The sequence below is a fragment of the Trichosurus vulpecula genome, chromosome 3, assembly GCF_011100635.1.
Source record: "Trichosurus vulpecula isolate mTriVul1 chromosome 3, mTriVul1.pri, whole genome shotgun sequence".
Classification (NCBI taxonomy): domain Eukaryota; kingdom Metazoa; phylum Chordata; class Mammalia; order Diprotodontia; family Phalangeridae; genus Trichosurus; species Trichosurus vulpecula.
Genome location: NC_050575.1, coordinates 314,149 through 340,822, shown reverse-complemented (window position 1 = coordinate 340,822; position 26,674 = coordinate 314,149). Strand labels below are relative to the sequence as shown.

The window sequence follows — 26,674 nt, the reverse complement described above, 5'->3', positions numbered from 1 at the left end:
ATTTAGCGTTTTATCACAGCCACAACATTACTATTTACACATGAACAGCTGTCTAAAAATGACATTCTTAGTTGAAGGAATTTTTAGTGTTATCTGTTTTTACTACCTGGAGATTAGTTTTACTACCCAACCAGCCCTATAAAAATGTACTTGCGTATATGTAAGAGGATTACCAAACTCCCTTAAAGACTCAGTAAGATTGTTAGAAGGATATTGCCAAATACTCTACAACACTTTTGCCTTCCAAATCCTGACAGCCATATTCTTTGGCATTAAGTTTTATGTATGAATGGAATCACTTCTTTCGTTTTACCTGTTTACAGCAAGGTCTGAAGAGACATGCTAAAGGAACAAACTTAACTTTCATCTATTGAACGTACTTTTGCTTTTAGAACTTGTCACTTACCAAATCATAGGAATGGTATTTGGCTTCCTCATTTAAAATGTGTGCTTTGTTTGTTTTTAAAATGCAATACACACATATTTATATTTACATAGACTCAAGACCTAGATAAGTAAGGTATATAAAGTTCAGGGCCAAGAATCTGACATTTATGGGAGCTAGTAGAAATGGAGCAAGTGAGACTATTGCCATAAATGTAAAATATTAAGGGTTTAAGACATGTTACCTTATATGACTGAGTGTGGGGAAGATTTGCTCTTGAAATCTGTAAAGAGATAGGATTTTCGTTGAATTTGTTTGTGACATTTGTTCTTAGGAAATTAAGCTCCCCATTTACAATTCAAGGCTAATCTGAACTATCACCTAAGACTTGTATAGCTCTTATGTTAACAGTAAACATATTGTTATTTATGATTGTGATTTTGGATAATAAAAAAAGCAAACAACTAAGCTTTTGTCACTTGAAATAATTTAATGCTAAACCTTACATTCTAAAAAAGTCTTTTTTCAACCATATTTCCCAAAAACCAAAGCCCAGTGTTCTTAATCTGCATGAATCTCTTAATTTGCTCCTGACAAATTGTATCTAGTTTCAGTAATAGGGAGAGTAGTGTAAGAGTCTAATGACAGACTATAAGTCTGTCTCCAGAACCATCCTAGCTAAATATGTAGAGGGTCATCACCAAAAGATGGCTATCAGGTAGTGATTTTTATCTGGCCACACCAGCTCAAGAAAGAACAGCTTATTAAAGCATGGAGGGTTTATAGTCTCTAAGTAGGAGTGCTCACACCATTGACAACATAGTACTTTGAAGTTTGGAAATAAAAAAAATAGATGAAAGAGGAAGTGAAAGGAAGATAGACATGTGAGTATTAAGTTCAGTACAGAAAACAGAGGAGAAGCGTTGAGTCTACCTTAATGTGTTTCCAAATGGTATTACTTTTATGATATTACAAACTCATACAAGAAGATTAAATTTATTTTCAGTTAACAAAGTGCAATTAACAAAACACATGCAGGAAATGGGGCCTTCATTGTTTGCTGGTGTCCTGCAAGTAGTACCTGCATAACTACCAAAACCTAATTTGTACATGAGTTAGTTGCCAACAGGAAGCTTATATTACTTTCACTCAGGCTCATTCCTTGGAAAATAGTATATATATACTGCTACATATAGTTGATGCTTCAGTCTTTAGAGATATCACATTATCTCTTCCTAATCTCTATGTATCTTATATCCTGGGAACCAAAGATTTGAATTGGAAATAATTTCTAGTCAAAATTGTGATATTTGGTTTGGCATGCTTATATAGATGCTTTCATTAAATGCAATTTAAACAATAGGCAAAAACGACAAATTGCATCCATTCTTTTACAGTGCGTTGAGCTGGCACTGCTCACTGACTCCAAACACATCTCATTTCAAAATCTTTTTCAGAAAGAAAGTTATTCTTAGGTGGCAAGGATAGTCATACTACCAATAAGTGTATGTATCACATGCTGCTCATATCTGTTACAATTTTTTCTTGTTACCTACCATTTTCATGGGAAATTTTGGGAAGACGCTTTAAATCTTCGCTGTGGTTACACTCCTAAAGAAATAGTAGCACCAGTCCAGATTTGATCGGAACTACCTTAGTTTAGATTTATCCCTTCCTTTTTCTTGTTGTGTGTACACAGCTCTAGTCACTTACATAGATCAATTTCAATTATCTTTTATTCTAAGCTTCTTAAATGAATTTGCATTAGCAAGATTGACAGTGCCATTCCGATCTGTCATTGACCTCAAAGTTCTAGGCTTAAAATGGAGTATCACCTTATTTTGACTACCAGTCTTCCCACCATTGCTTATTTGTAAATCAGAATTATATTGCAGTTACACAAAATTATTTCAGAGAGCGTAAATGGCTGCAGGAATCCTCATGCTTTGAAGAATTTCTAAATTCACTGACTGATGTAAATGCCTTATGTGACTAAAGGTTATGTCCTAAATTTGCTCCTTTTCAGCTCTATTTAATTGTCACTCCCCTGAATTTACATAATCTAAGTAATACTGTGAACAAATAGTAATCTATTTCCCTTTACCTGTTAACAGCAAGGTCTGATTTAGAAGCTTCTATGGAATCTTAAGAGTAGTAATTGTTTTAAAAAAGTGTTGCTCAAGAAATTTTTCTTTATTGCTGTGTTCAACTGATAATCTGAAATTGAATGCAGATAATGATATGTTTGTCTGAAGGTTATTTTTAATTTAAAATTAAGCTTCTTACAATAGTTGCATTGATGTGTTGGGAAAGGTAAGAATATGATAGTCACAAAAGAAGAGCTAGCTTATAAGGGACAAAGTGTTAGATACTTTCATACACATGATGCAGCAGGTGAACTGGGTATAGTATTGGAATTTCTTTAGTAAGAAAACAGTTGAATTCTCACTTTTCTTTAGAGGTCTCGTCACTCTGTTATTGTTCAAGATGTGTTAATGCTTCCCTCATGACCTTATATTTTTCCTTTGAACCTAAGAACTGTTGAGTGTGGTTTGAATATATATTGCCTCTAAATTTTAAATTTTTAAGTACTCTGTTACTCAAGTGACTAGACACACTGACCCCAATCAAAATGAGCCATGAACTATTTTTGGCCAATTCTTTCTAAACAGGATTTGTTTTAATTCACTTCGAAAGGAGCTTTTTGATTTGCGTTATAAATCTAAAGTATATTTTTTCTATTTTGTATCTAAATGGTAGGATTTTTAATTTTTTAGCAGCCAAATAGACATGATAGAAAAAGAGGAAAGGGGGAAAAGATGAGGTACCTACCCAATTTTAAAAAAACAATTAATACCTATATCATCAAAGTTCACTTGTTTTAAGCACCACCCATAAAGCTGAGGGATTATAAGAATGTTATCTAGCTCTCTCAAAGCCAGAACACCAGTGGTTCTCTTTCAGAATGAGTTTGTCTTCTCTCCAAAATAATGACTTCATTCTTTCTGAATTGTTTTCTTTTGATTGCCCTTTGAATGCTGAGTTGAATGGTGTGGTATTTGTAGTATCCAAAATCAGGGAAGCTGCAGTAAGAAAAGCTTAAATATTAGAAAGATCTGCAAGGATAAAACATGAAAAATTATGATCACGATGTGATTCATCTTTAAGAAGAAAAAAACGGATAGCTTGGAAAACCCTCACCAGAGCTGTACCCACAGAGTACTATCTTTTTTATTATCTCTTCTTATTAGAAAACCGTTAATGCTGTTTTAAAGGATTTAACAGATTTGCTAATAAGCCCATTAGGCAAATTTCTAAAACAGGACTGATGATGATTTAGATTTGATGCTCTTTGAATCCATTCTAATAAATTCAGTTTAAGATTTATTTAGTTCAAAATACTGTTGCTTAAGGCATTAAGAATTAAAATTCAGATCTCAAAATTCGTCACATGCCAGTTTACAATGTGTTGTAAATGAGCATAGATGTTAATCTACTTAATATTAACATGACCTTTTTGACATACATTCTACAGCATTAATAAGGGTTTTTGTGGGGGGGGGGGTCTGGGAAGGGGTGGCTAACTTTTTTTTAGCATGGCACTTTTTCAAACATTTTTCGTGTGCTTAGGTACATCCAAGCAGAAGTCAAGTTCCCTGCAGGTAGCAGATCAGGATCTACTGCCATCTTTTCACCCCTACCAGCCTTTGGAATGCATAGTAGAGGAGACTGAAGGCAAGCTGAATGAACTGGGACAAAGGATTAGTGCTATTGAAAAAGCACAGCTCAAATCGTTGGAGTTAATTCAAGGTGAACCTCTGAACAAAGATAAGATAGAAGAACTTAAAAAGAACAGAGAAGAACAAGTCCAGAAGAAAAAGAAAATACTGAAGGAACTGCAGAAAGTGGAAAGGCAATTGCAAATGAAAACACAACAGCAATTTACCAAAGAATACTTGGAGACCAAAGGTCAGACAGACACATCAGTAGCACAACAACAGTGTCCTCACAGAGGTGTCTTTCCAGAAGGGGAAGGAGACGACAGTATCCCAGAGGATAATTTTTCAGCGTTACCTCAGGTTGATGCAGTCTTAGCTAAAGAGGAAGATGATGATAATGAGCAACAGTCTCCACCACCTGCAGAACAAATTGATTTTGTCCCTGTCCAGCCTTTACCGTCTTCACAGTGTAACTTTTCTGGTGACTTAGGTTATAATGGGACAAATTCTCTTGAACTTCAGAAAACATTAGGTAATCAGCAGAATGTAGGACAACAACAGACTGCTGGACATGGGCAGGGACTGTTAGTTCAAGAACCAGATGGACTAATGGTTGCAACTCCAGCACAGACGCTTACCGACACTCTTGATGACCTGATAGCAGGTGGGTTAAGAAATATATCTATCTATATTTACATATATGTACATATATAAATTTTTTTTGCTTTAACTTGTGTGCTCAGCTTCTTTACACACACCCTCCAAAAATATACCTCTTGATGTTTTTCAATTTGGAAATGTCTTATGTATAATTACTCATTTCCTTGTGTATTTTTGGAAGGGAATATTATTAAGTTTAACAGCACTCAAACACAAGATTTTTTTATTTTTTTCCTCTCCTTTTGTCACTTTGCAAAAATGAAGAAATAAACATTGCTAAGTTCCTTTGTTGGAGATCTCTGGTATATCAACAACTTTAATAACTTCCTCACATGTTTGTATGATATCTTAGTTCACAGGGAATGAGCCATATTTTTAAAGAAATGATGGACTCTTCCATATTTCTTGTGGAAATTACCATATGTTTATCCTTTATCCATCTGTTATTTTACTGTACTATTTTTTTTTTGTTTTTGGCAGGGCAGTTGGGGTTAAGTGACTTGCCCAAGGTCACACAGCTAGTACATGTGTCAAGTGTCTGAGGTCAGATTTGAACTCAGGTCTTCCTGACTCCAGGGCCGGTGCTCTGCTCACTGTGCTATTTTACTGTACTATTTATTTTTTATGTTTGGAGTCATAATGTAACATAGTCTTTAGTTAAATTTGCTTTTAATTTTGTTGACATAAGTTATTGTGAGCTTTGCTATTTACAAAATTAAAGTGCTGAAGAGTAGTCACAGTGTGATGGGTTGAAGATTCGAGGCTTCCCCTGCATTAAATATCTCGATGAAAATACCCCAAAATGTACATGGAAGGGCTAGCAATCTACACTTATGCTTCTCTGTTTAATCATTATCTGGAAGTGTTAACTTGTTGTAAGCAAATTAGACAAGCTTACTTTGCCTTTCATCGTCTTCCTAGCAAAGGGGGAAACAGGACAATTAATTGCTTCCCTTCCTAAGGATAAGGAAAGGACCCTCTGAAAGAGCTAACGTGGCTTTTGGTAGTACAGTAGGGTCAATTCAGGAATAAAAACCCACTTCAAATAATATTCAAGAGCATGCCAGATATTGGTAACTTAATTCCAACATTTTCCCCCTTCTGTCATTCATTGCCTTTTGTTCTTCTTACACCTCCTATTCCCTAACTCTAGTTTTCCGTTCTGTTTCCTTTGTGAGATCAACCGTTTTTTAATCTTGAGTGGCATTATCGAAATGTGATTCTTTAAATTAGAAATTTTTCGCTTTTGAACATGAGTTATTGGCAAGCAGTCAGTTATGTTTAGGATTGTCTATAGTATTTTCTTATAATACCTTGAATTACGTGCATCACCCTGCAAATGAGGCATATATTAATTTTTTAAAGGGAATTAAAAAACAGTGAAAATCTTCCAATTATTGTGGTTTATAGTGTTATGATCCTCAGTCTTTAATTGTTGTGTGATTCCAACCCACCTCTCAAATCTATTGTAAATTTTAGTGATGAACATGAATAAAATCTCATTGTTAGTTTTGAGCTCTCGTTTGGACAAAAACAAATCTTGGTCTGCGAATGAACTGTGGTGATGATAAAACTCTGGTGACTTGCATAATACTTCTAAAATAATACCTCTAAAACTACGGGTTCCACAGTTAGCATTAGTTTAAAGAACTACGATTTCCTTGATATGGGTACTCCCTTCATTCACAAAGATCATAACATCTCTATATGCCTTCAATCAGTCACTGTAAATAATCATCTTACAATGAACCTCTCTGATCTTAGGTCCTGAGGTGACTAAATTTTCTGTCCACTTCTGAGAGAGCATGTAGGGAGAGAGGGAGAGAAAGAGAAGTAGGGAAGATGTGGAGGGGGAAGAGGAGTAGAGGAAGAGAGAAAAGGAGGGACAGAGAGAGAGAATGTAGTGGAAAAGTACTGGATTTAGTCAGAAGACCTGGGTTAGACTCCAGATTCTGCTTTTTTTTTTTTTAACTACTCGTGTGACTTTACTTAAATAAATCAATTAACCTCTCTGGACCTCAGTTTCCTCTTCCAAAAAGTGAGTCAGTTAGGCTAGATGATCTCAGAGGTTCTTTTTAGCTTTGTGGATCTTAGTGCTTAGCTCACATTTTAAATATCCCACATCACTAGTCAATCAGTTGTATGCATTATGGAAGATTTTCTAAAAGGACATGTCAAAGTCATCAAATTGATGTTAGCATTTTAGAGTATTTTTAAAACTTGAAATTTTTAAAAACTTAAAAATTTGTTTTAAATTTGAATTGAATAAAATTTGTTATTGGAATAGTGAATTGCAAAATTATAATCAGGGCTTAAAAAGTAGGTTTACAAAACATTTTAATTCTTGTACATATGCAAATACTTCAGCCATTTTATTAAATAAAATTGATGTTTAGTCATAATTCGAGATCTGACTACCTGTCTGTGTCATCTCTACAGTAAAGTATTAATGCTAGTTTTGTAACATCTGCAAATAATTTTTAAAATTACCTTTACGTAAAAAAAAATCATTATTGTATTAAAATTTTTCTTCCTTAAGGAACAGGAGCAAGAGGCAGCATGGCATAATCGATAGAAGCCGTCCTCTGAATCAGGAAGTACTTAGGTTCCAATCCTCACTATGTGACTCTGGCAAAGCACGTAGTCTCACAGTGCCCAGGAAATTCTAAGACTAAATTGCAGAACAGTTGTGGCTCTGCTTTTGTGGAAGGAGTTTCCTCCCTTGAGTTCCCTACACTAATTAAATCACAAATCCTGACTTCCCCAGATTGAACTTTAGTACTTCATGCTGAAAACATTATTTTACCAATAGTCTAACTTGTTCTGAAATCTTTTTGTAATTTTGGTGGAAAAAATTGAAGTCAACAAGAAAGGTAGTGTTAGATAGGAGCTCTTTCACTTTGGTGTATCAAGTTTTTCAGACCAGAATTTTTTAATTTCCGAAACAAAAAGCCATTTAAAGGCACTCAATTTTTAAAAAATTAAATTCACAATTATAAATTATCCCTCATTGTCTCTAGTATAACAAACACCACTTTCTTAAGTTTATCTTTCTATTACAAATAGAATAACTGCACTTCAATGATTAGTTTACTCAAAGAAGCATTTAGATAATAAATTCTGAATGTTAATTAATACTACAATAATTTAGTAATAACTGACCATTAATATAATGCTTTAAATGCATTGTCTCATTTGATCAACTAATATGAAAAATTAAAGGTAAAAAATAGCCATTTTCAAAGGAAAATGATAATTCATTTTATTCAGTTCCACCTTCATCATTTTTAATGCGTTAAAGTCAATTAAATTTAACATCTCAACTTACGTATTTGACTGCTATAGCCTCCCATTATTTACACCAACCTGGATTAGTGTTTGACATAGTACAAGTAGTATTATAGAGGCAAAGTGTGTCATTTTTCAATGGAAAAGATAAATGTAAATTATAAGTGAATGAATTTATTTGAAAAAATGTAAGCTAAAGAGAAACTATTGGGTGATTGTAGGATGTTGTTTTGAAACAGTAGCATGGCATTATTATAAAAGAAAGATTGACTACAAGCAAGAGAGATATTTTGAAGTAAACTTAGAGGATATAGGCCATATCATAAAATAGTCTACATTTTCTAATTTAATGGCATTTTGGATAACTTTTTTTTAAAAGGTTTCCTATGTAAAATGTTTAAGTGTATATGACATCAATTTGTTTCTATTTATATTAATTGGTCAGTGTATGTGGCACAATATTGGAAGCTAAAAACAAATTACCAATGCTGTTTACTTTGGTTTGTGGAAACTTGATATGCAGAAATACAACTTGAAAAAAATAAATCAGGAATGGGTTTTATTTAAGTTTTCTTGTATAGAAATAGCTTGGTTTTAAATGAGAAGCCCCATTCAGGCAAACATTTACCATAATTTATTATGTAAATCACCATTTCAGAACTTGACTATAATACAAAAGCTAGGTTTAATGGTTTTCATTTCAAGGAACCTATCGTAAGTGTGCTCTGTGACTCTTATAATTGTCAAGTATAGATGGATTTGTATTTACTTTATGAATATATTAGTAGATTTGAATGGGTAATATTCTTCCATGGTTCTACTTTAAGGGGAGACTTTTTTGTCCATGTATGGCTTACTAAGGTGAATTTCCTTAATTTCATAAAGAAATGGAGTGAGTGATAACAGTCTTCCCACATTTCTACACTTTAAAATGTTGGTAAATCCTTTGTTGCTCTTGAATTAGATTTTTATTATTAGTTACTGATAATATTTAGCTAGGAATGAAAAAAAACCTTAGGAATCTTACTTGAAATTTTTACCTTTCTGATAACATTTTCTTGAAATATTTCTTGTTATTCCACATGTATTTTAATTTTAATTTTTCATTGTTAATGCTTTTTAAGTTTTTTGTGGACCTTTGAGACTTTCAGCAGAGATGTTTTAGATATTTCCTGTTACTAAAGGAAAAATATTTCTTAACTAGCAAGGTACAAAAGGCAGAATGCTATTAAAATACTAGTCACTTATATGATTGGAGCTATTGAATGTTAGTATGTGTTAATTACCAAAAAAAAGAAGAAGAAGAAAAGCTCTGGAACAGCTCCTGTATAGCTGTAATATTGATCAAAATGTCTTAATGTAAGTTTTAAAACATTTCTTCACACTATGGAGAAGTATAGCTTGAATAAGCAAAATTCCTTAATTATTTTTAAAACTTTATTTAACTATTAATAAAAATACTCTAGATTCATACAATGTTTTGTAGTGCTCCAGGGCATTTAATGTGTGATCATTATTAAGTTTGGCAACAATTGTCCAGTAGATGAAGTGGAAATTATCCTCACTATACAAATGATGGCACTAAGAAGTTGTGCTAGAAAAGGCACCTTTGTTCTGGAGCACAGACGTGCGCCTACCTTCCATATAGAGAAGTTACGACATTTAGAAAGCCTCCAAAGAATAACTGGCATGGAACCTTTTAAATGGTGACAGACTACCATATATTTTACACTCTGGTTCAGTAATTATTCAGGGATACCTCAGAATGAATGAATACCCTGTGGTCATTTTTATTAGTTTGATTTTAGACATGGAGTTCTTTTTAAATTATTTCTAAATGTCTTAAATAATAAAAATCATGATACTTTGCTAATTATGTAAAAACTATTCCAACTTTTGGTTTTTCTTCTAAATGACACTTTTTAAAAAGAATGAGCCATAATGAGAATTTGCCTAATAGCTGTAATTAAGAAAAATAATACTTTTCAGTCCTTGTCACAGTCAAGGGAGTTAAGTGCAGATGATTGCACTTAGGCAGCGTATTATGTAAGCTGACTATGGTGAAATGTTTATTTTAAAAGTAAATTTGTGGTATACTACATAGTATGACATACTGTTAATCCCTCTTCCTTTTAGGAGAGGAATTCAACAATATGTATTTTGTTTTTCAGCTGTGAGTAGCAGAGTGCCCACTGGGTCCAGCAGTTCTTCTCACACTACAGAGTCCCCAACACCTGAACCCTGTTCACAGACCCCAAGCAGTGCGGCTTCCCAGCCAGCGCTCCCTATGTACCCTTCAGTTGACATTGACGCTCACGTAAGTAGATGGTTTTACTTAGATTCACCTTGTGCACTGAGATTTCAGTTTGGGAATTAGAATCACAATTTTACAGAATTTTGCTCACACAGATGCCCCATATCTCCATTTGAATAGTATTTCACATAAGAAATATTTAATCTTTTTGCTTCTACATTTCCTAGACGGAGAGTAACCATGACACTGCATTAACGCTTGCCTGTGCAGGTGGTCATGAAGAACTTGTGTCCGTATTAATTGCACGAGATGCAAAAATTGAGCACAGAGACAAGAAAGGTAAGAAATAAAATCTTGGTAATTAGTAAATATCAGCTCATAGTTCGCAGAGAAAATAGCTAGATTTTCATCTGAGCAATAATTGGCTGAATAAGTTTTATCTCACTTTTGAAATTAAGCAAAAAATATTTTACCCATGAACATCTAAGGTCCTCTGTGGTCCCAGTAAGCAGCTTTTCAAAATCACTGTGTACCTAATTTGCAAGAAGTGAAACAAGTTATAATTTTCCTACTCCAAATCTAATCCAAAAATACAGCTCAAGAGGGCATCAATTCTGAGGGTTCTTACTGACTTAGAATTGCTTTTTCTTTCTTTTTTTTTTTTTTGCATTATGTGATGGGTGTTTGTCACTAACAGAGTCAATTTAGTTTATTGTTTAGTGCCTCTCATAGAGTAATGACCATTATTTTCACTGAATTGAGTATAATAAAATAGATGAGGGGAAATGCTCAGGAAATAATTACTCTTTTTGGCTTAGGTTTTACCCCACTGATACTAGCAGCAACTGCTGGGCATGTTGGAGTAGTGGAAATTCTTTTAGATAAAGGTGGAGACATAGAAGCACAGTCTGAACGCACTAAGGACACCCCACTTTCACTTGCATGTTCTGGTGGACGTCAAGAGGTAACCACTTTTAATATTTTACATAGAATTTTGACTTTCTTTATAAATACACATTTCTGTCATTTTAGCAGCATGCAACGGAAACTGTTACACATATTTCTACATCATTTGCTCTGTTAAAGAATGTGAGAAATATGAAATTTTCATGCTTGTAGGAAATGCTGTATGGTAGAGTCCACAATGTACATCAGCTTTTCTCTGTATATGAAACCCCAAGCTTCTGGTATTCTTCCAGTTAAGATCTTATTATTAACTTTGAAATAATCTTTCAGCATTTAACCAGTTGAAAAATTAACAGGGTGACATTTTGCTGATGTAGTAGTTTCGAGTTTCAAGGCTTTAAATCTATTGGAAACAATTTGGGTGCTTTTTCTGATCTCTAGAGATCTAAGGCCTTTTTATGAGGCTTCCCTTTAATCATAATGTCACAAATTTTGATACAAAAGTTCTAGACCCCAGTGTTTATTTTTTCCTGATGGATGAACCCTTACTATAAACTTGATTTCTCTTCATTCCTTACTTTCCAGGTAGTTGACTTGCTGCTGGCTCGAGGGGCAAATAAAGAACATAGGAATGTGTCAGATTATACACCATTGAGTCTAGCTGCATCTGGGGGATATGTGAATATCATCAAAATTCTGCTTAATGCTGGGGCAGAAATTAATTCCCGGTAAGAATGGTTCATTCACAATAATTCTGAATGGTAGCTGTCATCTAAAGTCTAAGCCGTCTCTCCTAAATGTTTGGATGCATGGTTTTAGATTAAGTCAGCCAAAACTCCTCTAACAAAAATGCTTAATATAAACAGTAACACACAGCTTGTTTCTTATTTTGCTGCTTTCAGTGATCCATAATTTCAGTAGTCTTTTTTTTTAAGGGAAGGGGTGTTAAGTTAACCATTGGCTGGGAGAGTCACCATTTGAAATTTTGTCTATAACTTTGGAGTCAGAAAATAAAACAAAGTTGTTTTTTTTTTTTTTTCCAACAAAACATTTTCCTCTTGTGTCTTTTGTGCAGGAAGTTTTCTGCTCGCTGAGATTTTTTTTTTTTTCCTCAGGACTGGGAGTAAACTAGGCATTTCTCCTCTCATGTTGGCTGCCATGAATGGGCATGTTCCTGCAGTGAAGCTGTTGCTTGATATGGGTTCTGATATTAATGCTCAGATAGAGACTAATCGGAACACAGCACTTACTCTGGCCTGTTTCCAGGGACGAGCAGAGGTAGTCAGTTTGCTCTTGGACCGAAAAGCAAATGTTGAGCATAGAGCAAAGGTAAAATATTGCACCTTCGTAACATTTCATATTGCTTCTCTAAGAGGAAAATAACTTTAATGTCAGATTTAATGAAAATTCTTTTTAATTGTTCACACTGGTTAAAATCACTTTGTTTCCTGTAGTGACAGAATTTGGGCGAAGACATGCTCGAATAGTAGCTTGGTAATCCCCCTCCCCCCAATTATTTTATATTAAATAGAATTTCTGATGTGGAAGGGAGCTTAAAGGCCATCTAATTCTAGCCCATACCTGAACCTCTACAATATAACCTGTAAGTGGTGAACTAGCTTATCCTTGAAGACTTCCAATAAGGGAAACCCACTGCTTCCCAAAGCAATCCATTCGACTTTTGGATAGTTATTATTGTTTTGGAAATTTTTCCTTTTATCAGGCCTAGATATGCCTCTTAACATTTTCTTAAATGCTGGTTCTCCTTCTCCTGAACTTAAAACCAATACTCATATGTTAGATTTGGAAAATGTACCATAAATCAGTCCATGTTCCATTTTCACTATTTGTGGTGTTATATTAGGAATAGCTGTGAGGCTTCTTGCCTTCTCAATGGAAGGGAGAGGGGGTAGACAGAGAGAGAATTTGGAACTGAAAATGAAAAATAAAAATAAATATTTTAAAGAGAAAATGGAGTAGAGATGCGAATAATCACCATATTTGTGGGTCATTTCATGTTAGGAAAGCATAAGGTTTATTAACTGATTCCATTAAGTGAAAATCTGGGTTTTGTTTTTCCTTGAGCTGTATTTCCATGGTTAGATTTCCTAGAACTTGAATTAAGTTAGTTTGGTGTTTAGTTCAAGAAATTTAGTAAATATAATACCCTTACCTGTAATAGGTGTTTAAAAAATACTTATTGAATTGTACCTACTCTGTAGTGCACTGTGCTGATCATTAGTATTGTTCAGTTAAGATATAATTTGTGCCCTCAGCTTACAACTGAGAAGACAAAAAACTCACTTCTTACTTAGGCTTTGCAATCGCCAAAGAGACCTTGTTATTTTCTAGTACCCATGATTGTGTGCCCTAGGGAAAATTCAGGATCTTTTGGAAATTATATTTGGCAGGGAAATGCCTTTCCAACAGCATTGTTATGACTACAAATATGTGGGCTTGAAGTATTCATTTCTCTTTGTCATCAGATTTGCTCAAAGTCATCCAAGTTTGGATGAACTAAAATGTTCTCTAATATATTGGTGTTTATATCCAGGATGATCATGCTTTAACTTAATCACTAGAACTAAAACTTTCTTATCACTTGATTTTTTAACCTTTGAAAAATAGCCATACCGGCTTATGCTAACATTTTTTTCTTTGCTCAGACTGGCCTTACCCCTTTGATGGAAGCAGCTTCAGGAGGATATGCAGAAGTTGGAAGAGTTCTCCTAGATAAAGGAGCAGATGTCAATGCTCCTCCTGTGCCTTCTTCACGAGATACAGCTTTAACAATAGCAGCAGACAAAGGCCACTACAAATTTTGCGAGCTACTTATTAATAGGTGAAGTTAGGTTTTATCAATATGTGAATAATCTATTTCCCTTTTGCTAAGCCCTTTAATGCTAATTATAATGCTTATATTTTTCTGATGTTTTTTGAGATAGGAAGGCCGTTTCCTACATCACATCATAGTATCTGATAGAAGGTTTTAGAGAACACTTGAAAAATTCAGTCACTTTTTAAACCGAGCATATAACTATATTAAATATATTTTGATTTTTATAGGGGAGCCCATATTGATGTTCGTAACAAGAAAGGAAACACACCACTCTGGCTGGCAGCAAATGGTGGTCACTTTGATGTGGTGCAGTTGCTTGTGCAAGCAGGTGCTGATGTGGATGCTGCAGATAACCGAAAGATTACCCCTCTCATGTCAGCATTTCGCAAGGTGATTTGATATCAGAAACTAGATTTTATAGCAAACTTATTGATCAGACATTCTCAAAGTGGGCAGTACTGCCCCTTGGGGGGCTCTGGAATGATCCAGAGGGGTGGTTGTAGCCTCAGGTGTAATTAAGGGGCATTGAATTTAAAAATGAGCATAAGGAAAGAAGAGAAGAAAATTTTGAAAAACCATTTGTACATGTTTCATCTGTTGTGTAACAGAGCTGAAGTCGTAGTGATTACATTATTTTCCAAATAAACACACAAAATGCAAATTATAACCACAAAATGCAAGTTATGACCAATCAGTTGTCAAGTCTGCGCATAGGTCTTAACAAGCAAGTGTTGGCAGGAAGTTCAGCGTGCATTGTCAGGAATATTTTCATGTAATGATTTGTTTACAGCACTGTGCTATATGGTTACATGATGAAATATTTGCATCATCAGAATTCAAATACAAGAAAAAAACTCACAAATTTACAATAAATTATTAAATTTAAGATGTGTTATTTTTTAAAAAAAATTTATTTTTTTGAAAATGATTCCAATTTCAAAAAACTGTTTACAGATTTCCATGGGAGCACTGAATTTTTTTTAAAGGGGGCAGTAGGCCACATAAGTATGGATTAGAGCCATTGTGGTGAAGAAGTTGAGCCATAAGAGTTAGACTTGAATCCTTGTTCTGTTGTTTATTAGCTACATGACTGTATAAGTCACTTAATCTCTCTAGGGCTCAGTTTCGTCATGTGTAAAAAGAGAGTATTGGACTAGATGATCTCTTCAGTTGTTACAGTTCCAAATTCAGTGAGTCTGTGAATGCCAGGTACCTGAAAGATAAAGTATTCCTGAAGCACGTGTGTTCTCAGCATGAGTTACTGCTTATGTCATTTAGAAAATAACTAGAGGGACAGCTAGGTGGTGCAGTGAGTAGAGCACCAGCCCTGGAGTCAGGAGGACCTGAGTTTAAATTTGGCCTCAGACACTTGACACACTTACTAGCTGTGTGACCTTGGGCAAGTCACTTAACCCCAATTGCCCTGCCTTCCCCCGTCCAAAAAAAAAAAGAAAGAAAATAACTAGAAACCAGGCATAACTGGCCATGTTATAATGTTTCCATATGGAAAAAATCATATCTAGGAAAAAGTCATATCTAAGAAAAGATATTATTTGTTGATAGATGTACTTTATTAAGTTGATGGAGGTGGGGTGGGAGAGGAGAAAAAAGTAGCTATTACATGTGAGGCCTTCCTCTACCTCATTTAATGAAGCCTAGTTTCTTATTACACTTTGATAAATTGACAGTATAAGCCGGTTGCCTTTGCAACATGTTTTCTCTACAAGTTATTTTGTAAATAGATTTAGTAGTAGCAAGATAGACTTATTTGTTCTGTGTAGAGCCTTTTACTACAGGAAGAAAAGGAAATATTTTTACTTCTGAAATAGTTTTAAAGAAATCATGTTTGTCAGACATATTAATTATAGATGATTGCATTATATCCCTCAGTATTCTTAGTAAATTTGTTTTCAAATATTCCCTCAAATAGTATATGTGCTTTTATTGGGAATTTTATTTGAAACAGAAAAATGAAGTTTTAAGAAAATTTTTAATTACTTCCCAGAGCAAGTTCCTCTTGCTAAAAAGAAATAAAATAGATAACAGTTTAGATTCAATAGGTTTGTTTCAAAAGGCAAATTTTTTATTTAACTAATTTTATTTATTCTAGAAAACATTATTTCTTGCAAGAATCTATTTCTATTTTCATTGGGTTATAACTTCATGGTTGAAACCAGGAAAAATTACCACAGTCCATGAAATGTCTTTGTAGTTGTCGTCTCTCTATAAATAGGATATTTTTGATTTCCTAATCTCATTTTGAAATGGATAATTATTCTTTGTAGCTAATTACCACTCGTTTTCATTCACTCATAAATTTTTATGCACTTAGGCAAAAGTTGAAAAAATTTTCTTGTGTTCTTTCTCTGTAGGGCCATGTAAAAGTTGTGCAGTATTTGGTGAAAGAAGTTAATCAATTTCCTTCAGATATTGAATGCATGAGATACATAGCAACTATCACCGATAAGGTAAGTGTAATATGATTTTGAAACATTGTTCCTCTGTAGAAGTGTTACACTATGGTAGAGCAAATTTCTATTTTTATTGGCAAATCACCTTTATTTTTAAAAAAAGTTTATTGATGCGTTCTATCTTAAACATGACAGTCACTTCTCAATAACTCTCCAAAAACCTTTACTACCTTCCCCCCCCCCCAAAGGCAAAACCATCTCATAGAACAATTGTATGTAACAGATTGAGTAATATCCTGTACATATTGTATACCACCACTCTACTGAGAGAAAGGAAATTGTTCCATCATTGGTCCTCTTGAGCCAACATTGTCACTGCAGCAGATCTAAATTCTGTTATTTTTTAGTGCTGTCTTCATTTACATAATTGTAGTATTTGTGCATGTATTCTCTTTGTTCTGTTTTCTTTGCATCACTTCATATAAGTTTTTTCATGTTAATTTGGACTCCTCATATTAGTTGTTTATTATAATGCAATAGTATTCTGTTACTTTCACATACCAACGTTTTATTAAGCCATTTCCCTTGACCTTTCTCTTTTAATTGGCTCATTTGTAGGTTGCAGATAACTGTTTTTCGTAAAGTGTTTTGAGATATTTTTTCCTATGCAAGATATATTATAATGACCATGTCATCTGGTCTGTTATCCGTTCTATATGTAGTACTGCTAACTCAGTTATAGCTGGAGGGGACAAAGAGATGGCCACCAACTTATGAAAAATGTAAATTCAAGTCCTGAGTCTGAAACATACTATCTATTGCTAGTTGTATAACCTGTCAGTACCATAGACCAGAGGTGTCGGACACCAAGCACATAATGCAGCATGAACTAAACTGTAATTGAAGAATATTTGACATAATAAATAAAAATGCAATAAAATATAGATAACATTACATTTTAAAGATAAGTCAATATGTGCCCCACAGGGGTCCTTATGTCCAATTTATTGGCCCCCATTTATATTTTAGTTTGATGCCTTTGCTCTGTGGGGTGCCTTTATAGAGATCCCTCTAAAACTGTTCACTATTAGGCAGTTGTCATTTTGCCTTGAAAGAGGAAGTTTCTTCATCATGAGTTCCCTATACCAATTGGTGTAAGTCAGGTAAGATATGGAGAGTTATTAAATGATACCTTTTCTGAGACTACTTAAGCTTATCGGCAAATAGTTCTGTTCCCTTAATGTACCTAATATTGTACCCTAGAGGTATACTTCAGAGCTTTTGGCTTTCATGTAACATTCCAAACAGATCTGTGATAGGTCATGAAATCAGAAGTTATAGGTGCCCTTTGTGTCTTTGTTCTGCCTCCAGAGTGGGCAAGATGAACCTAAAACAAAGAGAACAAACAACCTTCATCCTTCTTGTTCTCTGCTACTTTGCCTGAGCTGTTGGGAAACTTATATGTGAAAGTCATTACATTTCAAAGTGCTAAAATGTGTTTTATACAATGGCTTTGGAAAAGTAAGATATTAAAGTCACCTATTTCAATAAAACACTTATTTGCTCCTTATTTTGAAGTAAGACTACTGCCCACATGGTTGAATTTTCAGTAGCCTAAGCTTTTCTCTCTGGACCCCATGCATAATTGTGCTGTAAGTTTTATTTGGGCTATTCCACAATTATTTAGTCCCTTTTTCCACCCTAGGAACTGTTGAAAAAATGTCACCAGTGTGTTGAGACAATTGTGAAAGCTAAAGACCAGCAAGCTGCTGAAGCAAATAAGAATGCAAGTATCCTGCTGAAGGAGCTCGATCTAGAAAAGGTAAATGGAGAAACAGTGCTGCACTTGGGACAACACTGCCATATATAAGTAATGCTACATTCTTCTAATAAAATGCTTAAAGAGGAATTTATTGCTGTATTACCACCCACATTGTTTTGGGAAATATTTCAACATGTAGTACTTAACAAGTAATTTAAGATCCAGGAAAGCAAAACATTCACCTTTTGGAGCAAGCAACACATTTGTCAAATGGTACTCCCGGATCAGTAGTTTCGGTATTTAGTCTGGGTAGTAATTTAGTGAAAATTTAGTAGTTTGGAAACAGTTTGCTCTAAGGGCTAAATTATAAAGTGATCTCTTAATAATTTCTTTGCTTAGGGGTATTAGATTCATGTTAAAAGGATCAACTGATTTGCCTTATAACTCAGGTTTATGACACATCAATTCTATGTATTACCATTTTTATTTTTATTATTAACAAAGCATTGAAATGCCTTTGAGTATCCAGCTCGTGCTCCCTGTAGGTAAATAAGAATTTCAGGGGGGCGGAGCCAAGATGGCAGCTAGAAAGCAGGGATTTGCATGAGCTCCCCCCAATGTCCCTCCAAAAACCTATTAAAAGTGGCTCTGAACAAATTCTAGAACTGCAGAACCCACAAAATAGCAGAGGGAAGCAGGGCTTCAGCCCAGGACAGCTTGAATGGTTGCTGGGTAAGGTCTGTTGCGCACGGAGCTGGGAGCAGAGTGAAGAAGAGCCCAGCTTGAGCTGCGCCTGGACCAACCAGACCAGGAGTCAGGCGGAACAGGCCCTAGTGTCCTGAATCAGTGAACTGTGCCAGTTACCAGACTTCTCGACCCACAAACACCAAAGACAACAGAGAAGAACTGCAGAACCCATGAAATAGCAGAGGGAAGCAGGGCTCCAGCCCAGGATAGCCTGGATGGTCGCTGGGTAAGGCCTATCGCCCGGAGCTGAGAGTGGGGGGAGCAGAGCCCAGCGTGGGCTGCGCCAGCTAGGCTCTCCTGTGGAAGTTACCAGACGTTTCAACCCACAAACACCAAAGACAACAGAGAAGGTTAGTGGGAAAAGCTGCAGGGGACAGAGTGAAGGAGTTCTCAGTCACCGCCCTGGGGGCAGCGGGGGAGGTGCAGCTACAGAACTACAGCTGCAGTTGCTTCCAGCCCCAGGCCCACCTGGTGGGAGGAATTAAGTGGTGGATCAGAGCAGGAGTGAAGAGCCTGCTTAAGATCTGAGTCCAGTCTGGGTTTGGCGGTTCTTGGGGGAGGAGGAGCACTGGTGTGGCAGAGCTGGTTGTATAGAAATAACTCTGAAAACAACAGCACATCCCCTCGAGCTTGGAAGAAAGTACTCTCTACTCTATAAGCAGTCATACCCTGAGAAAAAGCTCAAAGGTCAAGTTGTTGGCTGGCAACATGGCCAGGCAGCAAAAAAGGACTCAGATTCAGACTGGAATCTTTCTTTGGTGACAAAGACCACCAAAATATACAGCCAGAAGAAGTCAACCAACTCAAAGAGCCTACATCAAAAGCCTCCAAGAAAAACATGAACTGGTCTCAGGCCATGGAAGAGCTCAAAAAGGATTTGGAAAAGCAAGTTAGAGAAGTAGAGGAAAAATTGGGAAGGGAAATGAAAATGATGCAAGGAAACCATGAAAAATAAGTCAATGACTTGCTAAAGGAGACCCAAAAAAAAAAATACTGAAAAAAACAACACCTTAAAAAATAGACTTACTCAACTGGCAAAAGAGCCCCAAAAAGCCAATGAGGAGAAGATTGCCTTGAATGGCAGAATTAGCCAAATGGAAAAGGAGGTCCAAAAGACCACTGAAGAAAATACTACCTTAAAAATTAGATTGGAGCAAGTGAAAGCTAGTGACTTTCTGAGAAATCAAGATATTATAAAACAGAACCAAAGGAATGAAAAAGTGGAAGACAATGTGAAATATCTCATTGGAAAAACCACTGACCTGGAAAATAGATCCAGAAGAGATAATTTAAAAATTATTGGACTACCTGAAAACCATGATCAAAAAAAGAGCCCAGATGTCATCTTTCAAGAAATTATCAAGGAGAACTGCCCTGATACTCTAGAGCCACAGGGCAAAATAGAAATTGAAAGAATCCACTGATCACCTCCTGAAAAAGATCACAAAAAGAAAACACCTAGGAGTATTGTCACCAAATTCCAGGAGCTCCCAGATCAAGGAGAAAATGCTGCAAGCAGCCAGAAAGAAACAATTTGAGTATTGTGGAAACACAATCAGAATAACCCAAGATCTAGCAGCTTCTACATTAAGGAATTGAAGGGCTTGGAATACGATATTCCGGAGGTCAATGGAGCCAGGATTAAAACCAAGAATCACCTACCCAGCAAAACTGAGTATCATGCTCCAAGGCAAAATATGGATTTTCAATAAAATAGAGGACTTTCAAGCTTTCTCAGTGAAAAGACCAGAGCTGAATAGAAAATTTGACTTTCAAACACAAGAATCAAGAGAAGCATGAGAAGGTAAACAAGAAAGAGAAATCCCAAGGGACTTACTAAAGTTGAACTGTTTTGTTTACATTCCTACATGGAAAGATGATGTATATTATTCATGAGACCTCAGTATTAGGGTAGCTGAAGGGAATGTGTGTGTGTGTGTGTGTGTGTGTGTGTGTGTGTGTTTGTTTGTATATACACACACATATATATGCATATATGTGTGTATATATATATACATATATAGACAGAGGGCACAGGGTAAGTTGAATATGAAGGGATAACATCTAAAAAATAGATTTAAGGGAAGAGAGAGGAATATATTGAGAGAAGGAGAAAGGGAGAGATGGAATGGGGTAAATTATCTCACATAAAAGTGGCAAGAAAAAGCAGTTCTGTAGGAAGGAAAGAGGGGGCAGTTGAAGGGGAATGAGTGAATCTTGCTCTCATCAGATTTGACCTGAGGAGGGAATAACATACACACTCAATTGGGTATCTTACCCCACAGGAAAGAAGGAGGAAGAAGATAAAAGGCGGGGGGGGACAATAAAAAGGAGGGCAGATGGGGGGAGGAGGTAATCAAAAACAAACACTTTGAACAAGGGACAGGGTCAAGGGAGAAAATTGAATAAAGGGGGATAGGTTAGGAAGGAGCAAAATATAATTAGTCTTTCACAACATGAGTATTGTGGAAGGGTTTTACATAATGATATGCATGTGACCTATGTGCTTGCCTTCTTAGGGAGGGGAGGGTGGATGGGGAGGGAAGAGGGGAGAGAATTTGGAACTGAAAGTTTTAAAAACAGATGTTCAAAAACAAAAAAAAAAGTTTTTTGCATGCAACTAGGAAATAAGATACACAGGCAATGGGGCATAGAAATTTATCTTGCCCTACAAGAAAGTAAGGGAAAAGGGGATGGGGGGTGGGGAGTGGGGTGACAGAAGGGAGGGCTGACCGGGGAACGGGGCAACCAAAATATATGCCATCTTGGAGTGGGTGGGAGGGTAGAAATGGGGAGAAAATTCGTAATACAAACTCTTATGAAAATCAATGCTGAAAACTTAATATATTAAATAAATTTTAAAAAATCAGGACAGTGAAAAAAAAGTTTCAAAGACTATTGAATTGCTCATATTTACTATTACTAATCAATCAGAATCTTAATGGGTGATAGACTGGAATTGCTGAACTTGTTATAATCTGTAAAAAAAAAATTTTCATCTTTCATCCACTTGGTTTGTTTTGTATGGTATACAGTCTTGTGTACTCATTTTTTTGTTCTCCAGCTTTCTGAGGAGTTTTTGTTGAATATTGGTTTTCTTCCCTAGTAAAATGCGTGTTTATCAAACACATAACTTCTCTATATATACGGTGGGTTATATTTCTGTGTTCTCTGCTCTGTTACTTTATTTTGATACTCTTTTTCTGGTACACGACACTTGTTAGTTATTGCTTTATACAATACATTTTGAGATGTAGTAGTGCTTATCTCCTTTAATTTTCTTTTTACATTTTTATGCTTTTACCCATCATTTTTCTATATAAATGTTTATGACTACTTTAAATTAGTATTAATGTTTATTTATATTTTGTTAAATATTTGTTTGTTAAAGTGCCAGTATTTCCCAGACTATTTTTGCTTGATCTATATACATACTCTATTTGTTGGCTTCATCCTTGATTTCAATCAAAATCATTTTGAGGTTTTTTTATACGTATAACTATTATATGGCTTGATAGTGTTCAAATATTTTATTCATTTTGTTATTGTAAAGGTTATTTTTCTATCTTTTTTTTTATTCTTAGTAGTATTATATAGAAACACAGATTATATTTTTTGGTTTATCTTGTATCCTGCTACTTTACTAAGGTAATTTGTTACCTCCATTTTTTAGTTTACTTTCTTAGATTTTTTTTAGGCATACAATCATGTCATCTGCAAATAAAGAAATTTCAATTTCTTTATTACAGATGTTTATTCCTTCACTTTCTTTTTCATGACTTAACTGCTATTTGCTAAGATTCCTAAAACCGATAAATAGACATGCCAAGAGTGAATCCTTGCTTAACAACTTTTTAATGAGCATGCTTTTAATATGTCTCCATTATATGTAATAAATATGTATCAAATAATATATGTAATGCACTTTGTAAATCTTCAGCATTGTATAAATGTCATTATAATCATTATTATTGTTGTAACTTTAAATTAAATATGTGCTCCTTGTGAGCAGGGACTGTATGGTTTTTGTCTCTATCTCCAAAGCCGAGCCAACAATAGATGCTTAATAAATATTTGTTGAAATGAAGGGTTTTTTTTAAGTGATAAGGGTATGAGGATGGAACTTTGCTTATAATGGACCTTTTCAGCATGTTTCTTAATTTTGCTGGCCTTTTCCATCCCCTTTCTCACCCTTTATTATAAGGGAGGAGAATGAGACTGATTTACTAGGAAATGTAGGCGAAGTAAAAACAGAAAACGTGACTGTTTGTTAAAGAAAAGGCAATAGTTAACATTGATATAAATGCTTTATGATTTGCAAAGCACCTTACATATATAATTTGATCTGGAGTTAGAGTCTGTTATTTTGCCCATTTTAAAGACAAGTTAAGTAAGCCTGGCAGAGAGTAAGTGTGAAATGACTAATTAATGTCTGAGAACAGGATTTCACCTTTGGTCTTTTTGACCTCCCAAGTCTACCACTCTATTCACTTTACCACTTAGCTGCCTATAAAAGGGGGAAAAAAGAAAAACATTGTATCTTTTTTTAGGGAGAAGATCCTTCTGTAGTTAAAAAATAAGCATGAAGGAGGGCTATGTTTTCTTGAAGACTTTCTCAGAAGAAATTATCATTTAGCCTGTATGTTTTTATTTTTTCTCTTTTTGATGAACTTAATTTTTTTACTGGTATTACACACTTTAATTTCTTACTTTTCTGTCTAAAGTAGAAGTGGAATTCAGGGGAAATTCTACTATAATCCTTCTTGTGATTCCAGAAGAAACAAGTTGATGATGACCTATTCTTCCTTGCTCAAGCTGTTTCCTGAGATGGAGTGCAGCAGCTTAATGTTTCAAAGTTGTTTTTGTATTACTTTTGGTGGAAATTTTATTTTTACAATGTAGAAATTACGTCTAATATTGTCAGTATTGTGAATTGTTTTTTAAAAACTTGGCACACTTTTTCAGTATTATCTCTTGCTGTTAACATTTTCTTACAGTATGCTTTTTTTTTGTGTCCATGGGGCAGCCATCCTAAAGAAATGACAAATGCTAGATGTTCATTCATAATAGTTGTAAAAATGATATCTTTTTTAAAATCCCATATATATATATATATATACACACACACAACAATATAATGAATATCTTTTATATAGTTTTAAAATAATATTGACCAAATCACTGGTAACATTACCTGATTGTTTTCTTTACAGTCAAGAGAGGAAAGCAGAAAACAGGCTCTTGCAGCTAAGAGAGAGAAAAGAAAGGAAAAAAGAAAAAAGAAGAAAGAGGAACAAAAAAGGAAGCAGGAAGAAGATGAAGAAAACAAGCCTAAGGAAAATTTAGAGTTACCAGAGGATGATGATGAAGAGGAGAATGATGATGAAGGTACGTGATAGTATATCTTTTTAAAAGTAATTAAAATTCTCTTTTGTTTATCTTTATGGTTTTTACATTCCCTTTTTTCCTAAAAGCTCACCATGATGTAGAACTTAATTCTTAATTTTACAGATACCTTTTATAATGAACATTTTTTAAATTTAAATTTTTTTAATTAAAAAGTACTACTTTTTTTCCCTCTCATCTCCCATCCACTGAAAAAAAGAAAGAAAAACAAAACTCTTATAACAAATACACATAGTCAAGTAAAAAAAAATTCTGTTTTCATGATGTCCAGAAAATGTGCATTTCATTCTGCACCCTATGTCCATCACTCCTCTGTTGTGTGATGGGCAGCAAACTTCATCATCAGTCCCCTAAAATTGTGGTTTTTCATTACTCTGTTCAGAGCTCTTAAGTCTTTCAACGTTGTTTGTGCTTACAGTGTTGTAATAATTTCATAAGTTGTTCTCCTGGTGAAGTGAATATTTTAAACACCTTTATAACATTTTGAGTTAACATAGAAATTAGAAAATCAGGGAAAGAAGCAAGAGCGGGAAAATAAACAAAAGTAGTTTGAAGAAGTACAGTATATTCTTTTGTGAAAAGTTATGCGCCATACTTTGTAATTATAATTACCAAGCCTGTCCTCCTAGATGAGATGTAAAAATATATCTCTTGTCCTTCGTTGGAAAAAAAGAGGTCAGACTCAGTTTGAAGTATCGCTTCATTTTGATGAATTTTCTTTTCCTTTATCTCCTTCTCATTCCTTTTCTTTATTGTAAGGGTTGGCTGTGTTCTCAAACAAGTATGTTTTTTAAACTAACTAGCCACTTCCTGTCCTCATGTTCTCAATAACCCAAGTCAGAAGTTAGAGGCAGTGCACATATAGAGAAGTAGAACAACGTTATTCAGCGACATTCATTGAGAGGTTTTCAGAGCCAGAACTCAGTGTGCAATTTCACTTTGTTCCTAGCCCCGGGGCCGAACAGAACCCAGTGGTTGGAGGCCATAAAGTTAGGGCACAGCTCTTTAACAGTATTTTGTATCAGCAAAATGGCTGTACTGTGCTTTATTTGGGTAGTAGTTCTAAAATACTACTTTTCTAGGTGTGTTTTTAATTCTAAATTCAAACACTTCTTACCTAGAGCATATTGGTAAATGTGATTAGGAAATTTTAATGAGCTCTGTTTTTCATATCACATTAGGTTTAGAATGTGTTATACATTAGTGCTAATAGGAATAGGGATTTCCTTATATAGAGGGAATTTATGAAAATAAAGCTATTAACAGTGTCTTGATTTTCAGACTTATTAACCATTGACTGTAGAGCTGTTTTGAAACTTGTGTTTTGAGTGTAATATTTATTTATTCTTTTTTATTAGCAGAGCCAGAAGTTCCCATAGAGCCTCCTAGTGCAACCACTACCACTACGATTGGGATCTCTGCCACATCGACTACATTTACCAATGTGTTTGGGAAAAAGAGGGCTAATGTGGTAACAACCCCCAGCACCAACCGAAAAAATAAGAAAAACAAAACAAAAGAGACACCTCCAACTGTGCATTTAATTTTGCCAGATCAACATATATCTCTTGCACAGCAAAAGGCAGATAAAAATAAAATAAATGGAGAACCGAGAGGTGGTGGCGCAGGGGGGAATAGTGATTCTGATAACCTGGACAGCGCAGATTGTAACAGCGAGAGCAGTAGTGGCGGCAAAAGCCAAGAGCTAAACTTCACAATGGATGTGAATTCAGCTGGTGATAGAAGATACACATCACTGTTAATTCATTCCCAGGAAGAAAAGACCAGCAGTACTACTTCCAAAATTCAAACAAGGTGAGTTTTTTGGGTCCTGATTTCTTCTGTCTTTATCTTGTTTTTCCTTTCCACCTGGATGCTTTCATGTTAGTTTGAAGTTATACAGGTTTTGTAGTGTTGAATACCAACAATCAAATTTACCAGATTGTCATCTGTGTTCGAAACACAATTAAAAAACTTATCTCTGCCCCCCCCCTCCCCAAGGCATTCCACTCTCTGATTTAAGGAACAAAATGGTTCCTAGCAAATTATTCCTGGTGACTTGAACCAAGACAATTTGTGAAAACTCTCTAAAGTCAAAATATAAGTACTCCTTAATCTTAGTGTAACTTTCTTTGCCTATAAAACTCACAAGCAAACCTATTTTGACACCTACAGTTTACTGTTTTGTATTAAAACACATTGGGTCTCATTTCCAGCTGTTAAATTTAACATTAAAATTTAAATTTGAGTATTTGCACCTTCTTTTTCTGCATTAGTGGTTAAACATTTGATGTATC

The 26,674-nt window shown here is 34.9% G+C and overlaps 1 protein-coding gene across 7 annotated transcripts in view; it reads left to right on the top strand.

Moving 5' to 3' along the window:
- The window catches only part of LOC118843675 (ankyrin repeat and KH domain-containing protein 1), a 119,253-nt gene that overhangs the window by 73,871 nt on the left and 18,708 nt on the right, over positions 1-26,674 (top strand). For 4 of the 7 annotated variants that reach the window (XM_036751419.1, XM_036751416.1, XM_036751417.1 and 1 more), the window contains 12 exons: positions 4,016-4,768; positions 10,224-10,369; positions 10,534-10,645; positions 11,125-11,270; positions 11,798-11,940; positions 12,328-12,541; positions 13,879-14,054; positions 14,279-14,441; positions 16,424-16,519; positions 18,168-18,284; positions 24,185-24,359; positions 25,736-26,192. In XM_036751419.1, the coding sequence (XP_036607314.1) occupies positions 4,016-4,768; positions 10,224-10,369; positions 10,534-10,645; positions 11,125-11,270; positions 11,798-11,940; positions 12,328-12,541; positions 13,879-14,054; positions 14,279-14,441; positions 16,424-16,519; positions 18,168-18,284; positions 24,185-24,359; positions 25,736-26,192 (2,698 nt within the window). The remainder of the gene's footprint in view (positions 1-4,015; positions 4,769-10,223; positions 10,370-10,533; positions 10,646-11,124; positions 11,271-11,797; positions 11,941-12,327; positions 12,542-13,878; positions 14,055-14,278; positions 14,442-16,423; positions 16,520-18,167; positions 18,285-24,184; positions 24,360-25,735; positions 26,193-26,674) is intronic. The other 3 variants (XM_036751421.1, XM_036751420.1, XM_036751418.1) reach the window with 2 other exon arrangements.